The 20564-nt window shown below is 41.6% G+C and overlaps 1 protein-coding gene across 1 annotated transcript in view; it reads left to right on the forward strand.

Annotated features, from left to right (window-relative positions):
• The window catches only part of garem (GRB2 associated, regulator of MAPK1), a 38404-nt gene that overhangs the window by 15582 nt on the left and 2258 nt on the right, over positions 1–20564 (forward strand). The window contains exons 2-5 of the mRNA XM_030079771.1: positions 3651–3791; positions 7317–7447; positions 11248–12447; positions 13069–13223. Of these exons, the coding sequence (XP_029935631.1) occupies positions 3651–3791; positions 7317–7447; positions 11248–12447; positions 13069–13223 (1627 nt within the window). The remainder of the gene's footprint in view (positions 1–3650; positions 3792–7316; positions 7448–11247; positions 12448–13068; positions 13224–20564) is intronic.

The following is a 20564-nucleotide window of genomic DNA, read 5'->3' on the forward strand; positions in this document are numbered from 1 at the left end:
CATAACCATTACATAAAGACCTTGCAATTTAAAATATCTATCTATCTATCTATCTACACACACACACAATTTCATCACGGTTTTCTCACCATCACATTCCTCCCCCCTGGAGCGCAGGGGGGAGGAATGTGATGCTGTCACTTCCGTCTTCAAATTATGCCAGGATATCGCAGATTGAAACGTAATTTGTGACAAGGTATGAGGCAGTCCAATTGCTGTAAACGTATAAATACCGTGGTGACACCTGTGTGTAATGCTGCGCAATGGGTGCATTTGCACTGCTGGAAGACTATGCAAACGGGAGGATCAGGAGGGAATAAGTCAGAGACCACGAAGATTACCTGGCCCATGATGATGAATGACTAATAAGCCGATTTAGATCTATGTGCTGAAGTGGGTCTATTATTAGAGAGGCCGACCTGCCCGAACCACGCTGTCCCTGTTCAGTTACAGGTGTTAACAACTCTGGGGTTTCTGGCAACTGGCTCTTACCAGTGTGAATTGGCCGACAGGTATATGTTTAATATGATCAAAATTATAATGTTCAACTCTCAGCCTGAAGCCACTTTTGGGAATAATACAATTCTGTGACATTATCCATAGGTCTGGGATATCGCAGCTCTAAGCGCACTAATGCCTGCTGTCTTGGATGGCATTGTTAATGTGACCAGTTGATACATCAGATTTCCCTGGGCTGTGGGAGAATAGGCCAACATTAAAAGGCAATTTGCAGCAATGTACGGTTTTCCAAATGTAATCGGCCCAATTGACTGCACTCATATTACTATAAGGGCTCCATGTGACAATGAATTTGTGTATGCTAATAGAAAACATGTACATTCTATTAATGTACAAGTCATATGTGACTCCAACATGCACCTAACAAATTTAGTGGCACGATGGTCTGGCTCAACACATGACTCCTGACACACAGTAGTGTAGGGAATAGACTGCAGGCAGGCGCTGTACGTAATGGCTGGCTTCTTGGTAAGTCAATAAAAAAATAAAAACTTCTTGTAGAAATTCTAACCATTCAAGCCTGATGTACTGATGCACTCTTCCGCTATAACCTGCAGGTGACAGTGGCTACCCCCTCAGGTGCTGGCTCTTAACCCCCTTTCCAAACCCCCAGAGCGTAGAGGAGGTGCGGTATAACACGGCCCACAACCGTGCATGCTCAACTGTGGAGCGTGCCATCGGCCTCCTGAAAGGCCGGTGGCGGTGTTTGGATGCATCCGGGGGGAAGCTACTGTATCACCCGACTAAGGAGTGTAAGATCGTCAGGGTGTGTGGTGTGCTGCACAATGTAACACTGAAGCATGGCATTCCTGTCCCTCCTGGCCTCCCCCCACCCCAGAATGACGACCCTAACCCACAGCCCCCTCCCCGACGAGAAATTTCAACAAGGAGCAAGGCTCCGTGAGGATGTCATGCGGCGCTTAAGAACACAGCAATAAGGTTCATTTTTTTAACAAGTTCTTTTAATGTGTTTGCTATGTCAGACATGACTTCACACTTATTACTCATAACTGTTGTAATCTGTCTCAGTTCATCAGCTGTGACACTGATAGCACTGATAGTTTCCCTCTGGTTTTGCAGAACAGCGTCGGTCAGCACCTGGCCACTGGCAGACGCACCACGCACTCGGGGCGCACTGGTGCTGGGGATCCTCAGTGCCTATAGCCCCCTCGCCCAGACTCTCCTCACTGGGACCCTTCACGCCACCTGCCGACTCAGGATGAGGACCTGAGGACACCAAGACACAACACATTAGCCCATTGTGCTTTTACATTTAAAAATGATTTATTCATGTAATAAAAATGAAACACTACTTTACCTGGCTCCTCTGTAGTCTCAGCCAAATCTGTGTCCCCCTCCTCCTCTGTCACAAAGCCCCACACGCTTGCTTCTCCAAATATAGAGGCCGTTCTTCTCTCCATTGGTGTGAGCTCGGATGTGCCCTGGCCCCCACCTGTTGCTGACACACACTGGTGGCAGGCCGTGAGCCTTTTTTTAGCCCCCACCTTCAGATCCGACAATTTCGTTTTTTACTTCAGGCATTGTCCTCTCCGTCTCACTCACTGAATTAATAGTGGCAACAACGTGTTGCCACTCGCAACACTTCCTTTTTATTTGTAACGCTACTACTGTGGCTGCCAAATAAGATGGACTTTTGCCTCTCCACCACACCCACAAGCACCTTGATTTCCATATCTGTAAATGCATTTTTTTGTCTTCCTCTCTGTGGCTTCCATGATTTACCATAACACATCATTGAGCAGCTGGCTCATTTAAATATGCATCAACATTCATGAGGTGCTTTGCATTGACCATTTATGGTTGAGTGTGGGCGTGTAGTGGGCGGAGGATATGACGGAATCTTGTCCGCAAACTTTCAGGTGGACTGTGATTTATAAAGGGGAAATTGCTTGCAGGTGTGTGTATGCATGGTTTTATAAGTCTGGGTTTATTTTTTCAGAGTATCCGCAGGGTCTTGAAAAGTATTAAAAGGTGATAAATTGATTTTGGGAAAATTAAGACCCTTAAAGGGTATTAAAAAGTCTTATCACGACTTTATAAAGTCTTAAATTTTTAAAGTATTTTTTCTGAATTAGCTGTCCAAGAGTTTGAGTCCCAAAAATATCATAAAAGTATGTGAATTTATTCATTTTTATTAAAAAACAAAGATGAACAGGTACATAAAAAACTAGGCTATTGTGGGTGCGTTCGTAAATTGTCCCTGAGAGCGCCAGAGCGAGCAGGCGGGTGGAAATTCAGAAGCACAAAGTACGCTCTGGCGCTCCCAGTGCATATTACGAACGCACCGAAATGTTACATGAATCCATGCGTTCAATTTAACTAGGGCCGAATCGCGGAATTAGCCAAATAAAAAGGAATCTATTTTTAACGCAGAATTTGACATAATTTGAATGAAATGCTGTTTTTGTGTGGAATATGAACGTATGTCTGGGGAGAATTACATGGAAGGAAGCAAATCTGGGTGGCACAACCCCTCCAGTCGTTTCACCTGCACCTGCACCACCAAGAAACCAGCACCGCACAAGTCCAAAAGGCAGAGAAAACTTCCAGGCTACAGCAGCGCACTGACATAGATTGTGTAACAAAATGAAGAGTTGCCACTCCACTCTATTTTCACTGGCTAACAGCAGCACACTGGTTTAGCTTGTCTATTCAGAGAAGAGGTATCACTTCGGCTAATTTTTCAATCTATGTTATCACACGCATACTACTGCTCATGGTAGTTGAATTGTTAGGTCTGTTTGATAAGTAATTTACATTTTTAAAACAAATAATAATTTAGCATCTACTCCTTCAAGATAATTTATTATGTTCTACAACTCATAAACATACACTAACACTACATACCAAGTGTTTGAGCAACATATCTCCTCCGCGCTTCAAAAGATCCGTGGTAAAAAGTACTCCGTTCTTGTGCGGTGAGGTATTAAAAAATATTGAGAAGGTGTTGAAAAAGTCTTAAAAAGGTATTAAAATTAACTTCAAGATTCCTGTATATATTTTTGGCGTACGCCATTTTAGGCTTTCGGGCATATGTACACTTTTAGTATGGATCCTACGCAAAGTTTTATAAATGAGGCCCCTGAAGTGGTTTTCTCTTCTTATCTTAGGCGAGCTGGTTGAAGGGCTTCGAGACAATGACTACCTCTTGGTTCATTCCTGCCGGCAGTGGACAACCATCACAGCTCACAGTCTGGAGGAGGGACACTATGTCATTGGGCCCAAAATTGAGATTCCGGTGCATTATGAAGGTGAGTTACGTCCTCTTGGAAACAGTTGACTATATGTTTTGTCAGCTTGAACAAAAAATCGATAGATTAGAATGGTTAGATTTGAACATATTTGAATATTTATCTCTCTCTCGCTCGCTCTCTCTATAAATATATATATGTGTGTATTTATATAGATATATAGATGTGTGTGTGTGTGTGTGTGTGTGTGTGTGTGTGTATGTATATATATTATATATATGTATATATGTGTGTGTGTGTGTGTGTGTATATATGTATATATATATATATATTTATGCACACACACACATATGTGTATATATACATACATACATATATACATACATACAGTACAGGCCAAAAGTTTGGACACACCTTCTCATTCAATGCGTTTTCTTTATTTTCATGACTATTTACATTGCAGATTCTCACTGAAGGAATCAAAACTATGAATGAACACATGTGGAGTTATGTACTTAACAAAAAAAGGTGAAATAACTGAAAACATGTTTTATATTCTAGTTTCTTCAAAATAGCCACCCTTTGCTCTGATTACTGCTTTGCACACTCTTGGCATTTTCTCGATGAGCTTCAAGAGGTAGTCACCTGAAATGGTTTTCCAACAGTCTTGAAGGAGTTCCCAGAGGTGTTTAGCACTTGTTGGCCCTTTGCCTTCACTCTGTGGTCCAGCTCACCCCAAACCATCTCGATTGGGTTCAGGTCTGGTGACTGTGGAGGCCAGGTCATCTGCCGCAGCACTCCATCACTGGCCTGTACTGTATATATATATATTTTTTATTCCAGAAGCGATGCATGAGTCGCTTTTTAAATATAATTAATTCAATATTTGCATAAGTTACCACCTTTTTAACGGACGGAGCAGCGTTATTACTAGCAGAGGGAGGTGTCTCTGGCTCGCATCGCAGTGCTAGGTACCTGAAGTCGAATACACCCATCACGCCCACCGCCATAGAGCCAAGCTCCACGGGGCAGCAGGCAAACATGACGGATCCCCCGTCATGTTTGCCTGCTGCACTTGCAAATCTGCAATGGCACTGTTTCACCTCTTTCACTACATCTGCAAAGTCGGATTATTTTCACTGGTGGTTTGCGAGGACAAATCACACACACTGTGTGGAAGTCCATTCTTTCCAGCCAGTGCTGTCGGTGGCGTGTGATTTCATGAAGTTATTATCCGAAGTTACGCGAGAACATCATAAATAAGGCGAGTGCAACATAGATCAAAATAAAAGCCCTGCTTAACTTTTTACCATTGCCAACAAGGTCACACTTCGTCGTATAGTGTCTTTATTTTATTTTTTTTATTTTATTTTTACACAGAGGCCAATAAAATAACCTGACTCAGGGGTTAAATGGGACACTCGGTCGGGAACCGGAACCCAATTTTTTTTTTTTTTTTTTTTTTTTTGTCTGGCCTAATGGTGATTTGTCTAAACTCTGAAGAAAAGTTACTAGCACAAGCTTAAAGGCTTGGTCTGGCTTTGATTCTGGCCTGAGCTTTGTTGCATGTCATCCTCTTTCTTTGCCCTATCCTTCTGTCTTTCTCCACTGTACCTGTGTATGAAAGCAGAACTGCCCCCATTCTCCCTTTGCTTGCATTTGTCTGACATAAAGCAAGCCTGCAAGCAGGCAGAGGCCTTCACTTGTTCACCTTCAGTTTGCTTATTTTGCTGTAAATTAGCAGACACACACATTGGTTTGGTGATTTTTCCAGTTTTGGCAAATACAGGGTTTCCCCCAGTATTTGCCAGTATTTCCCCCACGGGGAAACACTGGGTTTCCCCCAGTGTATTACAGGCCTGGCGGGCTGCCAGGCTTAACCTGTCCCTGTCCCCAAGCATCGTTTATTCATTTATTTATTAATAGGTTTTTTAACTAATTCAGAACTGTTAGTGTGAGGAAGGAAATCTGTAAGCAGTGGTCATGCTGAAAAGTTTACTAACCTAAACCTTTTTGTGCACCTGCAGTTTTTTTGTGCGCTAAATAATTTAAAAAAGCAGCTATTTGGGTGCTCTCTCTCAGCGACTACAAAAAAGTGCCAAGAAAAATGGAATTTATATAGAATAATTTATATCATAATGAAGTGACATAAAATGAAGAAATATATAATAATTTATATAGAATAAAAAAAAATTGAGCAGGCAAATGTAATCTCAACATAGGAGCAGCGTGCTTCAGCAGGTTGTGCAGGCATCTAGCACAGTGGTTTTTAAAGTTGGGTCCAGGGCCCCTTCGGGCTCCTTGAGGGTCTTCCGGGGGTCCTCAGCAAAATAAAGAATAATTTTTTTTCTCAGTGATCTAACATTTAAATACAGAACCCAATTCTGTGTTACACCTTTTATCCACTTCTTTTTGGAATTCATTGTCAATAGATCTTGATTACAAAAAATGTTGAGTACAAACTAAACAGAGAAATTATGAATTTTTGACTGTATTATGGATCTGGGGACTATATGCTGATGGGTCATGACAAAATTTTTAGTAGCAGTAGAGCACTAATAGTCAATTTTTTTTTTTAGTAGCCGTGCATTTGTGTGTCTATCTTCTGAAAGCCACAATAGTGTGACCCATTCACTGCACCTTTTGTGGTGGTCTCGATGAGCTGCTGTGTGTCTGTGTGTGCATGTGCGTACGTGTGTGTTGTCTGGAAGCTGTGGTCCCCATGTAGGAAAAGCATATCAGAGGTTTTGATGAAACCACCACCACAGGTGTTCAAAAGTAGTGATTACTTATCTTTTGCAAAGTGCACAGTATGGAACCATCCATGTTATTTTGTAAATATTTTTTTTTTTTTGGCATTTCTGCTTTATTTGACAGTAAGATAGACAGGAAAGGCAGGAGAGAGAGGGGATGGCAGACAGAAATGGCGTAAGATCAGATTTCAGTGCAGGATGCCGCGATCAAGACTCAGCCTTAACACATGCTCGCTGTACGTGCTCTTATCCAGTGAGCTATGGGGATGCCCCCATCCATGATATTTTGAGACAGTTTGACAAAGAAATCCATATTTCTGGTTTAATTTTTTTTTTTTAAATGCGTCAAATTTGATCCAAAGATAACAGGAAGGATAACACCGCAGTCTTGGTGAATTACAAAAATTCTCACAATACAAGTTTTCTGGTTATAATAACCAGTGACTCCAGAAGCTCAGCTTTTATGTTATTTTTTATTTTATGTTTTGTTTTTTCTTCAACTCAAATACATCATGCAGACTACTGTATGCCTTGGTGAAATGTCGGGATGAAGGTATGTAAGTTATATGAAAAATTAGCCTAGATACTGCTTAAGCCTACTCAATCACTCATCTGTCTTCTTTTCAGACAGAGGAACTGCGTCTGAGTACTTTTCATATCTATCAATGCGAAAATAAAAATTATGATACTGGTTATTGAAAAATTCTGATTATCGGCCCCATTTATCAGTCCTTATCTGGCACTGATAATTAATTAATTCTAAGGCTATAGCTGGCCAAACATTCCATTTTTAAAACACTCTTTCAGCTGGATTTGTTGTTTGCTTCCTCAGGTCAGTTTAAGTTGCTGGAGCAGGACAGAGATGTCAAGGAGCCAGTGCAGTACTTCAACAGCGTGGAGGAGGTGGCCAAAGCATTTCCTGAAAGGGTGTATGTCATGGAAGAAATCACTTTCAATGTGAAGGTAGGTTTCTAATCTGTGTAATCAGCCCTTATGATGAAGATTATATGGGTTGAACTTTACTGCCAGTAATATAATATTATTGGTTTGACTTTTCTAGATGTAGGCTACTCACGTCACAAGAAAAACAAAAGCTACCCTCTGGCTTGCAAACTGGATTTTAAGGCAGCAAGCTGCTTTTGGGGAGTGTAGTAATGAAAAAATATTGGTATTGATAATAACAGTAATACCATTTGTCCACTGTGTTGGACTGTCCGTGAAGCCTAAAGTTCAGATTTTCATTGGAATTAGAGATGAATGGTGTATGCAGGGCTCTGTGCTGACTTTTTAATGCAGAAGCATAAAGTTAAATTTTTTAGAAGTACGGTCAGAAACCGGGGAGAATAGATCTCACAGACGTCCCAAGGAATATCTTACTTAACACTTTTGGGACTCACACACTTTCAGTTTGGGAACCAATCTATAGTTGGTGGAAGTGCGAAGAGTGTTTCAAAAGTTGTTTTGTGAACCAGAACAGAACCGGTTCTTTCTTGGTGGAAAAGGGGTTTCTGAGGCTGGGAGAGCCTCAGGAGAGCAAGAGAGAGATAACTTCTGGATTGATAGCAAAAATGCATTACTAACAGAGATGGTGAGATAAAAGTAGGGTTGGGAATCTCTGGCATGAGGCCGATTCGATACATATCTAGATACACGGGTTACGATTCGATTCAAAAACGATATATTTTTAATACAGAACGATTCGATACGATTCGATATAGTTTAAGAACGATACGATTCGATACGGTTTAAGAACGATACGATTCGATACAGTGTAAAAACAATACGATAGTTAACATTTGTTGATGTAGACTGGGCATCACCAAATGGTGGACCGTGGTCCGGGCATGGAACCAGTGGCGGTTCTGTCCGGACCCGTGACAACAAGAGAGCACTTTTTACTTCTGATCTTTTGTAGTACAGAGGAAATATGCTTCTCAAACACTCGCTATTTAGTGTTAGTGTATGAGTATGAGTTGTAAAACACAATAAATTATCTTGAAGGAGTAGATATTTACCAGTAAGTTTGACTCCAATAATTTAACATGTTAAATAATTTAACAATATGTTAAATTATTATTTGTTTTAAAAATGTAAATTACTTATCAAACAGACCTAACAATTCAACTACCAATGAATGAGCAGGAGTATGCCTGTGATAACAGATTGAATATGAAAAAAGCCAAAGTGATACCTCTTCTCTGAATAGACAAGCTAAGACAGTGTGCTCCTGTTAGCCAGGGAAAATACATCGGAGTGGCAACTCTTCGCTTTATTACACAATCTATGTCAGTGCGCTGCTGTAGCTGGAAAGTTCCTCTGCCTTTTGGACTCGAATGGGCCGGTGTAGTTGTTGTAATTTTTTCTTGGTGGTGCAGGTGAAACGACTGGAGGGGTTGTGCCACCCAGATTTGACCTCACAGGGCACCAACCAGCTCCGCGCTGCGCCCTTCTCGGCACAGACCGGTGCGCCCTCGCGTCCCGCGATCACATACACAATGAACGGCTGTGGTGGCCGAGCACGCACTATGTGAAAGCCCCTTAACGTTACGGACCATGCGGGAGAGTCCCTTTCGTGAGCTCTCGCGTTGTTTAGAGATTAAAACTGTAAAGCCTCAGGCAACCGATTCATAGTCTCGCGATATCCAATCCACAACTCTACAATCGATTCATGGCTGATTCGTATCGATTGAGGAGTCTGCTACCGATACAGTCGTATCTCTCGCCTGTAAAATCGGTTATCCGGTCGTATCGGTTTTTCGTTCCCAACCCTAGATAAAAGGTGCAAGATAATCTTTAGGTAGGCTAAATAGGTGCTTTATTTTCTTAACATTAAGTTAGTTAACAAGTTAGAGTGATGATACTGGTAACAGATGATGTATACCATTTCTATTTGGCATCTGCTGTTGACCTTTTACTTTCCCCAATGATCTTCTGCTCCCCCACTAAAACGGGTCTAAAGAAATGGGTAGAATGGTAAGGGGTTAATTTTCCCCAAACTTTTTCCTGTGAGGGCCACATAACTTTTCCCTTCTCTGATGGGGGGCCGGTGTCAGTTTGTAACAAAAAAAGTGTGACGATCGCAGGGGTGCCTAAACGTAAACATTTATTGTTTTCCAGAAAGCCACACATAACCAAATATTAATAACCCTTTCCGGGATCTTCACAGAAAAAAAAGTCAGGAAATAAATAATAACACTATTAATTATATAAATTACACTATGTATGAAATCAATAAAAGTCAAATAACCCTCTCTGGGTTCTTCACAGAAAAAAAAGTCAGGAAATAAATAGCACTATTTGTGAAATAAATAATAACCAAATAACCCTCTCTGGGTTCTTCACAGAAAAAATAAAGTCAGGAAATATATAATAAGACTATTTATGAAATAAATAATAACCAAATAACCCTCTCTGGGTTCTTCACAGAAAAAAAAGTCCATGGAACATTAACTTTCTGTTGTGCCGTGCACAATCTTAAGAGGTAAAAGTTCAGCTTAGTTGTCAGAGCAGAATCTCTTACTTAAATGCAGGGAAGGTTTTTGCTATGGGCAGTGTGGGCCAGGGCGCAATCTACTTGGGGGCGCACGAGAAAAAAAAAAATCGCCAGTTTTCTAGACTACCATATTGACCCGCACATGCCGTGGCACCGGGGTACCATCAGTCGGCATCAGGCGGGCCGGTCTGGTCTGCCGGATCTGACAGGTGAGTGGCTTAATGCCGGCCAGTGCTGGCTCGCCTGATGCCGACTGATGCTGCCCCGGCGCCGCGCCCGACTGGTGCCACGGGGGCGGGGGGGTTGGATTAGTAACATGAAAGGGCACAAGCCAGTAATATCGCCTAGAGCGTCAACATAGGCAGAACCGCCACTGCTTAAATGACTCATATGAGCAGTCTCTCAAAGATCTTGTGTTCCTTCCTTATAATCCTTTTGTAGGTTCCAGTAGGCTTGTCACGTTCTATGCGTGTATTAGTCTCGATCGCGTGGCCAGACTGAAAAAAAAATCATAATGCGTCTCTGGTATTGTTCAGGGGGCTGGGCCAAATATGGAGGCGGGCCGTATCCGGCCCGCGGGCCGTAGTTTGGGGACCACTGCCTTAAATGGACCAGGTGTGAAAGAGTAGAGCTGAAACAAAAACCTGCTGGACAGGGGGATCTTGAGGACTGGGTTGGGGACCACTGATTTAGAGAAACTTCATTCCTGTGGAGATGTGTATTGTATTGTACATCCAAAGACGAGATAAACTATGATTGTCTGGTTTGCATTTCTGGAGTGGGTCTTAGGCTCAGTCAGCTGCAGTCAGGTGTGCACACAACAAATTTATAAATATGAATATATTTTGGCACACCTTGGGGTACATACTTTTCCTGTTTGTGCTTTATAGTGTGGAATACAGTACATTATAGTGTGGAAAATTTTTATAAATGAGACCTCAGAAGCTTAGGTAGAAAAACTAAATGCTGTTTGGTTTAGTGTCTAAAAATATTTGATGCGATTGATAATAATTTGTTTTGCATTGTACTGTAGCAATTATGAGTCTGCAAAATCAACATTATTTTTCATTATAATACCCAATATATAAAACAGCTTCCACAAAGTCTGAAAAATGTTTGAAATACATGAATCTGATTAACAGGTATTACAATTTGTGCCAAAGTTATCAATGTATTTTTATTTTCAAAATCAAAGTCTGAAATTTTATCCTCAAAAGGTTTTAGTACTCAGTACTAAAGTACTAACTACTTAGTACTGGTCTTCTTTCAGATTGCTTCAGGGGAATGCAATGAAGACACTGAAGTTTACAATATCACACTAAGCACTGGTGATGAGCTTACATTAATGGGCCAGGCCGAGATCCTCTATGCCAAGACTGCTAAGGAGAAGTCCAGATTCAACACTATTTTCAAAAAGATTGGAAAGCTGAATTCCATCAGCAAGATTGGCCGAGGAAAGATGCCCTGCTTGATTTGCATGAATCATCGCACTAATGAGAGCATCAGCCTGCCCTTCCAGTGTAAAGGTAGGTTCAGCACCTGCAGTCCACTGGAGCTTCAAATGCAGGATGGTGAGCATACTATTAGAAACATTGTGGAGAAAACCCGGCTGCCAGTCAATGTCATTGTACCCAGCAGCCCACCCCGCAACCAGCACGACCTCCACCTTATCCGGGAAGGTCACCGTTACAAATTTGTCAACATTCAAACCAAGACGGTGGTGGTTTGCTGCATTTTGCGGAGCAACAAAATTATCCCAATTCATTTTCCTCTACATATGGCCATGCCTAGGTTTATTATTCCAGAGGGACTCCTGCAAGGAGAGCTGTGGCTAGACACAATGGTGCATCGCTGGTTCACTTTCTGTCAGGAGCAGTTTGACATTGATGACTATTCTCGTGCCGTCAGGGATGTGCGCACAGACTGGAATGATGATGGGAAAAGTCCTAACAAAAGCAGCGGGAATGGCAGTTGTGGTGGGAGCAGTGGAGGCAGCAGCAGTTCTAATGGGTGTCCCACCCACATGCAGGTCCCCAGCTCATTGACCTATGCCCGGGATGAACTCACCCAGTCCTTCCACCGACTGTCTGTGTGTGTGTATGGCAACAACCTGCATGGCAACAGTGAGGTTAATTTGCAGGGCTGTATGACGCTATGTGGAGACTGGGCCCTTCTGCCATCAGACAGCATTCCTACAGAATCAGGAGACAGTGAACACTTCTTCCCTGAGCTCATGGATGGCTTAAACCATCAACCACCCCTCCTAAAGTCGGATCTTCCCTACGAGGAGCTGTGGTTGGATCACTTGAGAGGTCAGATCCTAAAACCCTCTCTGAACGAGGGAGCACGAGGCATCAATGGTTGTAGCACAACAGCAGTCCTGTCATACCCAGTTACTTGTCCTCTTGGTCCGGTAACCACTTCTGATATGTCTCTGTCTCCACCACCTGTCCCACCAAAGTCTGAAGCTGTGAGTATGATATGTTACCCTTAAGTTTAGTATCTTCTTAGAACTGAAAAAAACTCGTGCTTAGAGGGGTTCTTCATCCATAATGCATAATTTTGTTTTATGAAGGTTCTCACTGTGCGCTGCCTTCAACCACTGAGAGAGAAAGCTTTACTCACAAGCTTTCATGGTAAACTCAGGGCTAAACGTTGGGGCTGTAATTTTACGATTTTAAACAGCAAAACACTGTCAAAGGTTATTCTTAAAAACCTCACATCCATGCTGTCTTGTGCTCAGTACTTCCCAAACATGTATTTTCACTCAAATCCTGCTGCAAAAAACACAATCATGAAGTATTCTTGCACAAGTGTGTGCGTTTCACTGGACAAGTAGCTTAGATTGCATGGCACGATTTAGCGGAAGTGGTCTTTGCATCAAGATTTGAACAAAAATTTGTGTGGTTGAGAAGTACTGAACATATGACTGGATACCAGAAGGATTGTGAGCAAAGCTTTCTTCATCAGAGGTTGAAGAAAACACATGGTGAGTACAAGAATAATGTGTTCAGGGCGAATTATTCCTGAAACTATGACTTAGCAAATGAAGTTTGGCAGGCAGTTTCAAAGCCAAATAATGTCTTTCTAGGTGAAGGAAGAATGCCGCCTTCTGAATGCACCGCCAATTCCTCCTCGAACCTTGAAACAGATGTCCATGGTGCCTGTTATTCCTAAGCCACGGCAACAAGACACTCGTTCTCCAAGTCCAACTCTTTCTTATTATTCTTCAGGTCTCCACAACATGTAAGAACTGGGGGGACACTTCATCCTGGAAATGTGTGGCCACAGTAGAATTGTGAATACAGCTTCTCAATACATGATTTTTTAAAAACTTTGTTTTTATTTAGTTTTAGAACAAACATGGACATGCACAGACATAAAACAAACAGATCTAAGGGGTCAGTTCATCAGCTCCAATACCTGGTAACAAAATTGCAAAATGATAAGGGTTACTCTACTTATATTAGAGGACACCAGTATACACGGCCAGTATAAATTAAAAATAAAAACCAGTTGAGTCCAGTTACAGCACAGTCCCAAAATCTTTTGGGACTGTAATCAGCCAAGGAGTCTTAACATTTCCTCCAGCAATGAGTGGTTTGCCACTTTTTTAATTGTCTTATCTTAGGAGTGATGAAAAACCTGTTAATATTTTTCCATACGAATTCTCTCCATTCACCTGACCTTCAGATAGTTATGTATGTTTTACAGCTGTTAAGCTATTCCTCCTCAGTGAGAGTTATATTGGCTTCTTTCTCCCATTTTGATTTGACATATATTGTTGAGTGACTCTTAGCAGACATGAATAATTTCTAGCAAACGATTTTCTGTGGAAAGATCCATTTCATTTACCTGAATAATTCTTTTTAAAGATTATTTTTTTGGCTTTTCTGCTTTTTTCAACATTCACAGTAGAGATAGACAGGAAAGGCAGGGGAGAACCCTGGTCACTGCGATCGGGACTAAGCCCTGGTACATGGTACACGCTCTTAACTGGTGAGCCACCGGGGCGCCCCTACCTGAATAATTCTAATATTTCAGTTAAAATGGTGCCTAACTTGGAGATATCAGAAGTCCTGTCTTTCTAGATAATAGGTATCAGTAAGTTGTTGGAGACTATTCCACTATTAGATGAAATTAAGCAACATGCTATAACACCCTTAAACCTTCCATCAAGCTTCATATGTCATATGCCATCCATCTTAGCATTCGTGCATTTCTGTCCAGTTTTAATTACGGTAATCTCTAAACCAAATGTCCAATGGGATCTTTGTCCAACAGTTCAATTTATCTGAATATGTTACATGAAAGGTTCTATCCCTGAGTAATGATGGAAGAAGTATGTCTAATTGGCACTGATCCAGATCTTTCCATTTTGCACTGTAATGTGGGTTGCACCAGTTGATTAAATATCTCAGTCGTGCTCCTCTCCAGACATGGAAGAGACATATCCCCTTTTTCCTTAAGTAACTGTAATGCACTAGCCTATATCTGACCCTAGGTTTTTAGCCCTTCCATACATATCCAGAAATCATTCTTTTCCATGCATTAAACAGCTTTAGAGGTATTTCTGTGGAGAGAGATTGGAAAAGAAAAAGCAGTCACAGTAAAATATTTTTGTATTATATATCTTTATGCATGTTCAAAGCCTATCTTTTCAAGTCAGCTTTAATTTCATGCTTGAACAGCACTTTGTTTCTTAGTTTGTGCCTGCAGTTCTATGTTCTATGTATACACATGCACAAATTTGTTAGTACTCTTCCATTAAAGAAAGAAAACCACACAATGGTCACTGAAATAACTTAAAACTGACAAAAGAAATAATAAATAATAATTTAGTTAACATCAGCTAATGAAAATCAGGCATCGCTTTTGAATTGCGGTTTAACATAATCATTTAAAAAAAACAAAACAAAACAAAAAAAAAACACTAATGAAACTGTCCTAGGCGAAAATGATGGGGCCCTTAATGTAATAATTTGGTTGTGCAACCTTTTGAGGCAGTTACTGCAATCAAGCAATTTCTGTAACTCGGCAGGTATTTTGGCCCAAACGTCGTAAGCAGACTGTTCCAGCTGCTTTTGAGGGTACCTTCTCCGGAATGCATGTTTCAGCTCTTTCCACAGATGTTCAATAGGATTTAAATCAGGGCTCATAGAAGGCCACTTCAGAATAGTCCATTGTTTTGTTCTTAGCCATTCAAGGGTGTTTTTAGCTGTGTGTTTTGGGTCATTATCCTGTTGGAGGACCCATGACTTACAACAAAGCTTTCTGACACTGGGCAGGACGTTTTGCTGCAAAGTACCCTCACAGTCTTGAGATTTCATTGTACCCTGCACAGATTCAAGACACCCTGTGCCAGATGCAGACTGCAAAGCAGCCCCAGAGCATAACAGAGCCTCCTCAATGTTTCACAGTTGGTACAGTGTTCTTTGAATGCTTCATTTTTGTGTCTGTAAATGTGACTTGCCAGAAAGCTATAGTTTTGTTTCGTGTCCAAAGGACATTTTCCCAGAAGCTTTGTGGCTTGTCAGTATGCATTTTTATGATTTTCTGTCCTCCTGGGTCATCTTCCAGTAAGTCCCCTGTGCCTCAAACAGTGAAGCATGGTGCGATCTGACTTATGGCGTGATCTCACTTATGTACTTTGACGTTGGGGTTCACCTTGAATCTCTTTGGTTACCATTTGTATTATCCTTCTATTCAATTTGTCATCAATTTTCCTCTTGCGCTCATGTCCAGGGAGGTTGGCTACAGTCCCATGGACCCTAAACTTCTTAATAATATTTGCAACTGTAGGACAGGAACATTAAGCTGCTTGAAAATGGCCTTATTTTACCTTTAATATTCTTGTCTATTATTTTCTTTCTGAACTCCTCAGACAACTCTCTCAATTGCTTTCTCTGGTCTGTTTAGTGTAGATAGATAGATAGATAGATAGATAGATAGATACTTTATTCATCCCGAAGGAAATTCACAAAGCTAGTGTAGCTTTGTGACACCAAACAGCTTTTCACCCTTTAAATAGGTGGACTGACTGATTCCAAGATTGAAGACACTTGCAATGCTAATTACAGGACACGCTTTAGTTTAACATGTTAGAACAGAATAGAATAGGAACTTTATTGTCTGTTCTTCAGTAAAAACAGAAATTTGTCTTTGACACGACTTCATCACAAATTAAAAAACACAAACACATTCACACACAACAACAGATAAGAACAGTGCAGCCTATTTTGTGCTATTTAGAACAGTTATTGCAGAGGGGATGAATGATTTCTTGTAGATGTTTTTCCGGGCCAGTGGGGTTCTGTATCGTCTGCCTGATGGCAGCAGCATGAACGAATGGTGCAGGGGTTGGGAGGGGTCCTCAGTGATGAGGGTGGCTTTCCTCACCACTGAGCACCTGACAGTTCAGTCAGAGGTAGTTGGGCTGTTCTGGTTATTTTACTGGCGTGATTTATTATGCGGGAGAGTTTTGTTTTGGTGGTAGTAGTGAGGAAATTGAACCAGGATGAAATGTTGTAGATGAGAGTGGATTTGATGAGTGATCTGTAAACAAGTGTTAAAATGTCTTCGCTGACATTAAAAGTCCTCAGTTTTCTGAGCAGGTGGAGACGCTGTTGTGCCTTTTTGTAGACAGAGTCAGCATGTTGTGTAAAGGACAGGCAGGTGTCGACCTCTGTCCTGAGATACTTAAAACTCTGTACCTGCTCCACCAGCTGACCGTGGATGCTGAGCGGTTGGAACAGGTGCTTTGGGTTTTTCCCTATGGAACCACAGCACAGCTCCTTTGTCTTTGCGATATTAAGCTCTAATGAGCTTTCAGCAAAGGTTTGGACCAGGGTGTGGACTTCCTGCTGGTACTGTTGCATTGCCTGGGAGTCAGTCAGACGGGCTACCAAGGCCATGTCATCCAGATACTTTAAAAGAGTCATTCCTTCTCTGCTGCAGGAGATGCTGTCGGTATAGACAGAAGAGAATGGGAGACAGAACACAGCCCTGGGGCAGCCCTGTCTTTAAAACTGGATTTAAAACCGTACTGGATTTAAAACCGTTTAAAAACACATGCTGTGGTCTGTCTTTTAAAAAGTCCTTTATCCATAAAATCAATGCAGGGTGGACCTGGAGATCAGAGAGGTGGTGCAGCAGAGTGTTGGTGTTAACAGTGTTAAAGGCAGATGAGAAGTCCATAAATAAGATCCGAGTGTGTGGGTGTGTAGAGTCAAGTTGTTTGGTGATTGTGTCGAGAAGCATGAGACTTGCATCCTCAGTGCCTCGTTTTGCTTTGTAAGCAAACTGGGGTGGATCAAGTTTGTCTGACAGCCCACCTAGCAGTACACACTGCTCTTTCCATACACTTGCACAGGACCGATGTCAGGGCCACTGGCCTGTAGTCCTTCAGATCCTTAGGTCTTGTCTTCTTTGCAATAGGAATGATGGTGGATTCCTTCCACTGGTTGGGGACGATACTAGTGTCCAGGAGGTGCTGGAACAGCCTGGTTAACACCCCACCTAGCTGGGTTGAGCATTCCTTGAGCACCCTGCCTCTGAGCCTGTCAGGGCCAGCGGCTTTGTTAGGGTTTACTCTGTGCAGGATGGAGGTTACCAGCTGCTCATCAATGGTGGGAGCTTGGAGAGGGGAGCTGAGAGTTTCAGAAGTCCAGGTTGCTGGTGTGCTGTTGTTGTTGAAATGGGTGAAGAAGCAGTTTAGCTGTTTGGCGAGGGAGGTGGGGTCTGAACAGGCGGCCACTGCAGGTTCGGATGCTCTGCTCATCATGATGTTTAATCTCTGCCATGCCTTTTTTGCATTTCCTGATGTTAATTTCTTCCTCCTGAATTCTTTCTGCAGCTCCCTCACCCTGACTGTGTCAACCTGTAGAAAAGCCTTTTTCTTCTGGACTAAACAGGCTTTCATGTCCTTGGTGATCCACTTTTTGTTATTTGGATAAACAGTTACAAGTTTAGTGGGAGTAACAGTTTCTTCACAGAATAAAATGTATGTGGTGAGTACATTGGAAATCATGTTAAATGGAGTAGTGCATACAGCCCATTTTTTGAAACTGTCCCTGTAAAACGAGCGGATTTGCACTTCCTGGAATTTCTTTACGTCAGTATGTTTTCTGACGTCAGTGACTCCACCGACAGCCCGCCTTCCCTCCCCAGGCAACCAACTCTCAAGCCAGCCAACTCAGACAGTTTGTTTACGCTCCTTGGGCTACAAGCTACCAAGCTAGCGATCTCAGCCAGTTAGCTTCAACACTCCGACCAACCAGCTACCAATCTAGCGAACTTAGCCAGTACCCCTCCACTCCCCGGGCAGCAAGTTCACAACATATTTAACAAACATAACTTACCATTCTGAAACATCTTGTAATCAACAGATATGAGGTGGTTCGGTTTCTCCTGCTGTCTGTGGTTGGGGATCGTACAGTCGTAAACCATCATGCTCAGGGTCCCGGTTTCACGGGTCCCGCAGGGTTTTAGTCCAAATTTGCTCGTTTGTTTGGCTCATTTCACAGGTACTGAAAACCACAAATACATCATGCTAGGGATATCTACAGTTAAAATGAAACCCTGAAAAAGTGTGCACCATGGGGCCTTTAATATGGTTTTTGTTATAATTTCCCCTGTCTTTAATTGTGACCTGTATTTTGGTAGCAGCAGGATGACATTATGGTCAGACAGACCCAGAGGTGGGCATGGTTTTGAAATGTATGCTCCAGGTATATTTCCAAAGCACAAGTCAAGCATGTTATGTTTCCTTGTTGGAGTGACATATTGCTCCAGACTGGGAAGATGTGTGGAGATATCACACCTGTTAAAATCACCCAGTATGAATACTGGCTGCTCTGTTAAAAGTTTCAGCTATGCGCTCAGCCGCTAAATTAAAATCAGGATCTGGGACATACACTAAAATGACAGTGATCTGTGAGAATTCTCTGGGTAGATTAAATGGTCTGAAGGACACAGTCAGTATTTCATAGTGTTTGCAGCACTCCGTCTTCCTCACCGTGTAGTTGGTAGCCCACCTCCTGTTGACTGCCATGCAGAGCTTGCCCCCAATCGACTTCCGTGTTTGGACTGTAGACTGTCAAAGCGGATGATGTCAAATCCTTCCAGCTGAAAGTCAACATCTTTAGAGAGCCATGTCTCCGTAAAGCACACCAGCTCGTTGATAATCCAGATTGGACTTGACTTGCAATCAAAGTCCTTTTGCGGGTCATAGACCCATGATTATGAGCCTCATGCAGGCCAGGTGAAGCACTATTGCCATCCACATAATGTTGGATCAAAACAAGTTAAACACACAATGCAAATGGCACAAATGCCATAAACCACACGCACACACAAGCAGTGTCAGGAGTCACCTTCCTCGCAGAACAGCGCCACCATGAGCCATCAGTCAAATTATTTTCAATCTTTTCAAGGGGTACCAGCATTTTTGTCCAAGCCAGTTTAATTAGTTTTTTTTTTTTTTTTTCAAATTCAAAAGCTATGTGTGTCTTTTCATCAGCCGATATTCATTAAATTATTATTCATTATTACTTTTGTCGGATTCAAGTTATTTCAGTGACCATTGCTGTTTTTTCTTTAATGGAAGGGTACCAACGAATTCATCACCAACAAAGGGTACCAACGAATTCATCCACATGTGTATACACATTCAGCATCTTCTGCTGAATCATCAAGCATGAGCACTTGCATTTTTTACGCTGTGAGCTTCGAAAAAAGGTGCTTCCATCATGTTCAAGACTGATTTTTCTAGCAAAAACTAGTTTTGAACGGTGCTTTCTTTCTGTATCCATTCCCATAGTTTAAACCACTGCTTCTTAAATGGGAGTTCACGTACCCCTAGGGATATATTGGAGTACTGCAGGGGGAACTTGAGATTTAAAAAAAAAAAAAATGTTAAAGTTTAAAAAAATATCAGTCATGCATAGTTCTTAAATATTGAGCATATGCTATAAATTCAATAAAAATGTATATGAAAATTTGATAAACTACATTTTATAAGTTTTATCAGATATTTGTTTACTATGACCAGGAAGCCAAGACAAAAATCCAGAGGATGGATTTGTGGTTGAAACGTAGCAGTGATGCAGTTGAAAACAAGGAGAAAGCCCATGCCACTGAGGTTCCTAATTTCCTTTTATAATCCAGTCAACTAGGTTGCTCTGTTAACATTGATCTGTGATACAAGTTATTTATCAGATTGTACAGCTGAAGAACTAAAATGCTGGTAAAGTCATTTCAGTTAGTCACACCATTTCTTTTCACAATTAGGATTAACACTGCATGTTGTTATATTATGTGAAGGATGTTGCACAATCTTGATTGATTCCACAAAACAAATAGTATGGTACTTATTCTGTTGATCTGTACAATTTAAAAAAAAAAAAAAAAAAGGTGGAGCTGAATTGATTGATTGAAATATTTTAAAATTATGCCTTGTGTTTTCTGAAATTTTGGCCACTAAGACTGTAAACGCACAAGAATCACAAATTGTAGTTGATAACTGAATCCTGTACAGGTCAGAGGTCATCAAAGCCTCTGTCTTGAGTCATCATATTTTTATCTTGG

The sequence above is a fragment of the Myripristis murdjan genome, chromosome 20 (genome assembly GCF_902150065.1).
Source record: "Myripristis murdjan chromosome 20, fMyrMur1.1, whole genome shotgun sequence".
Taxonomy (NCBI): Eukaryota; Metazoa; Chordata; class Actinopteri; order Holocentriformes; family Holocentridae; genus Myripristis; species Myripristis murdjan.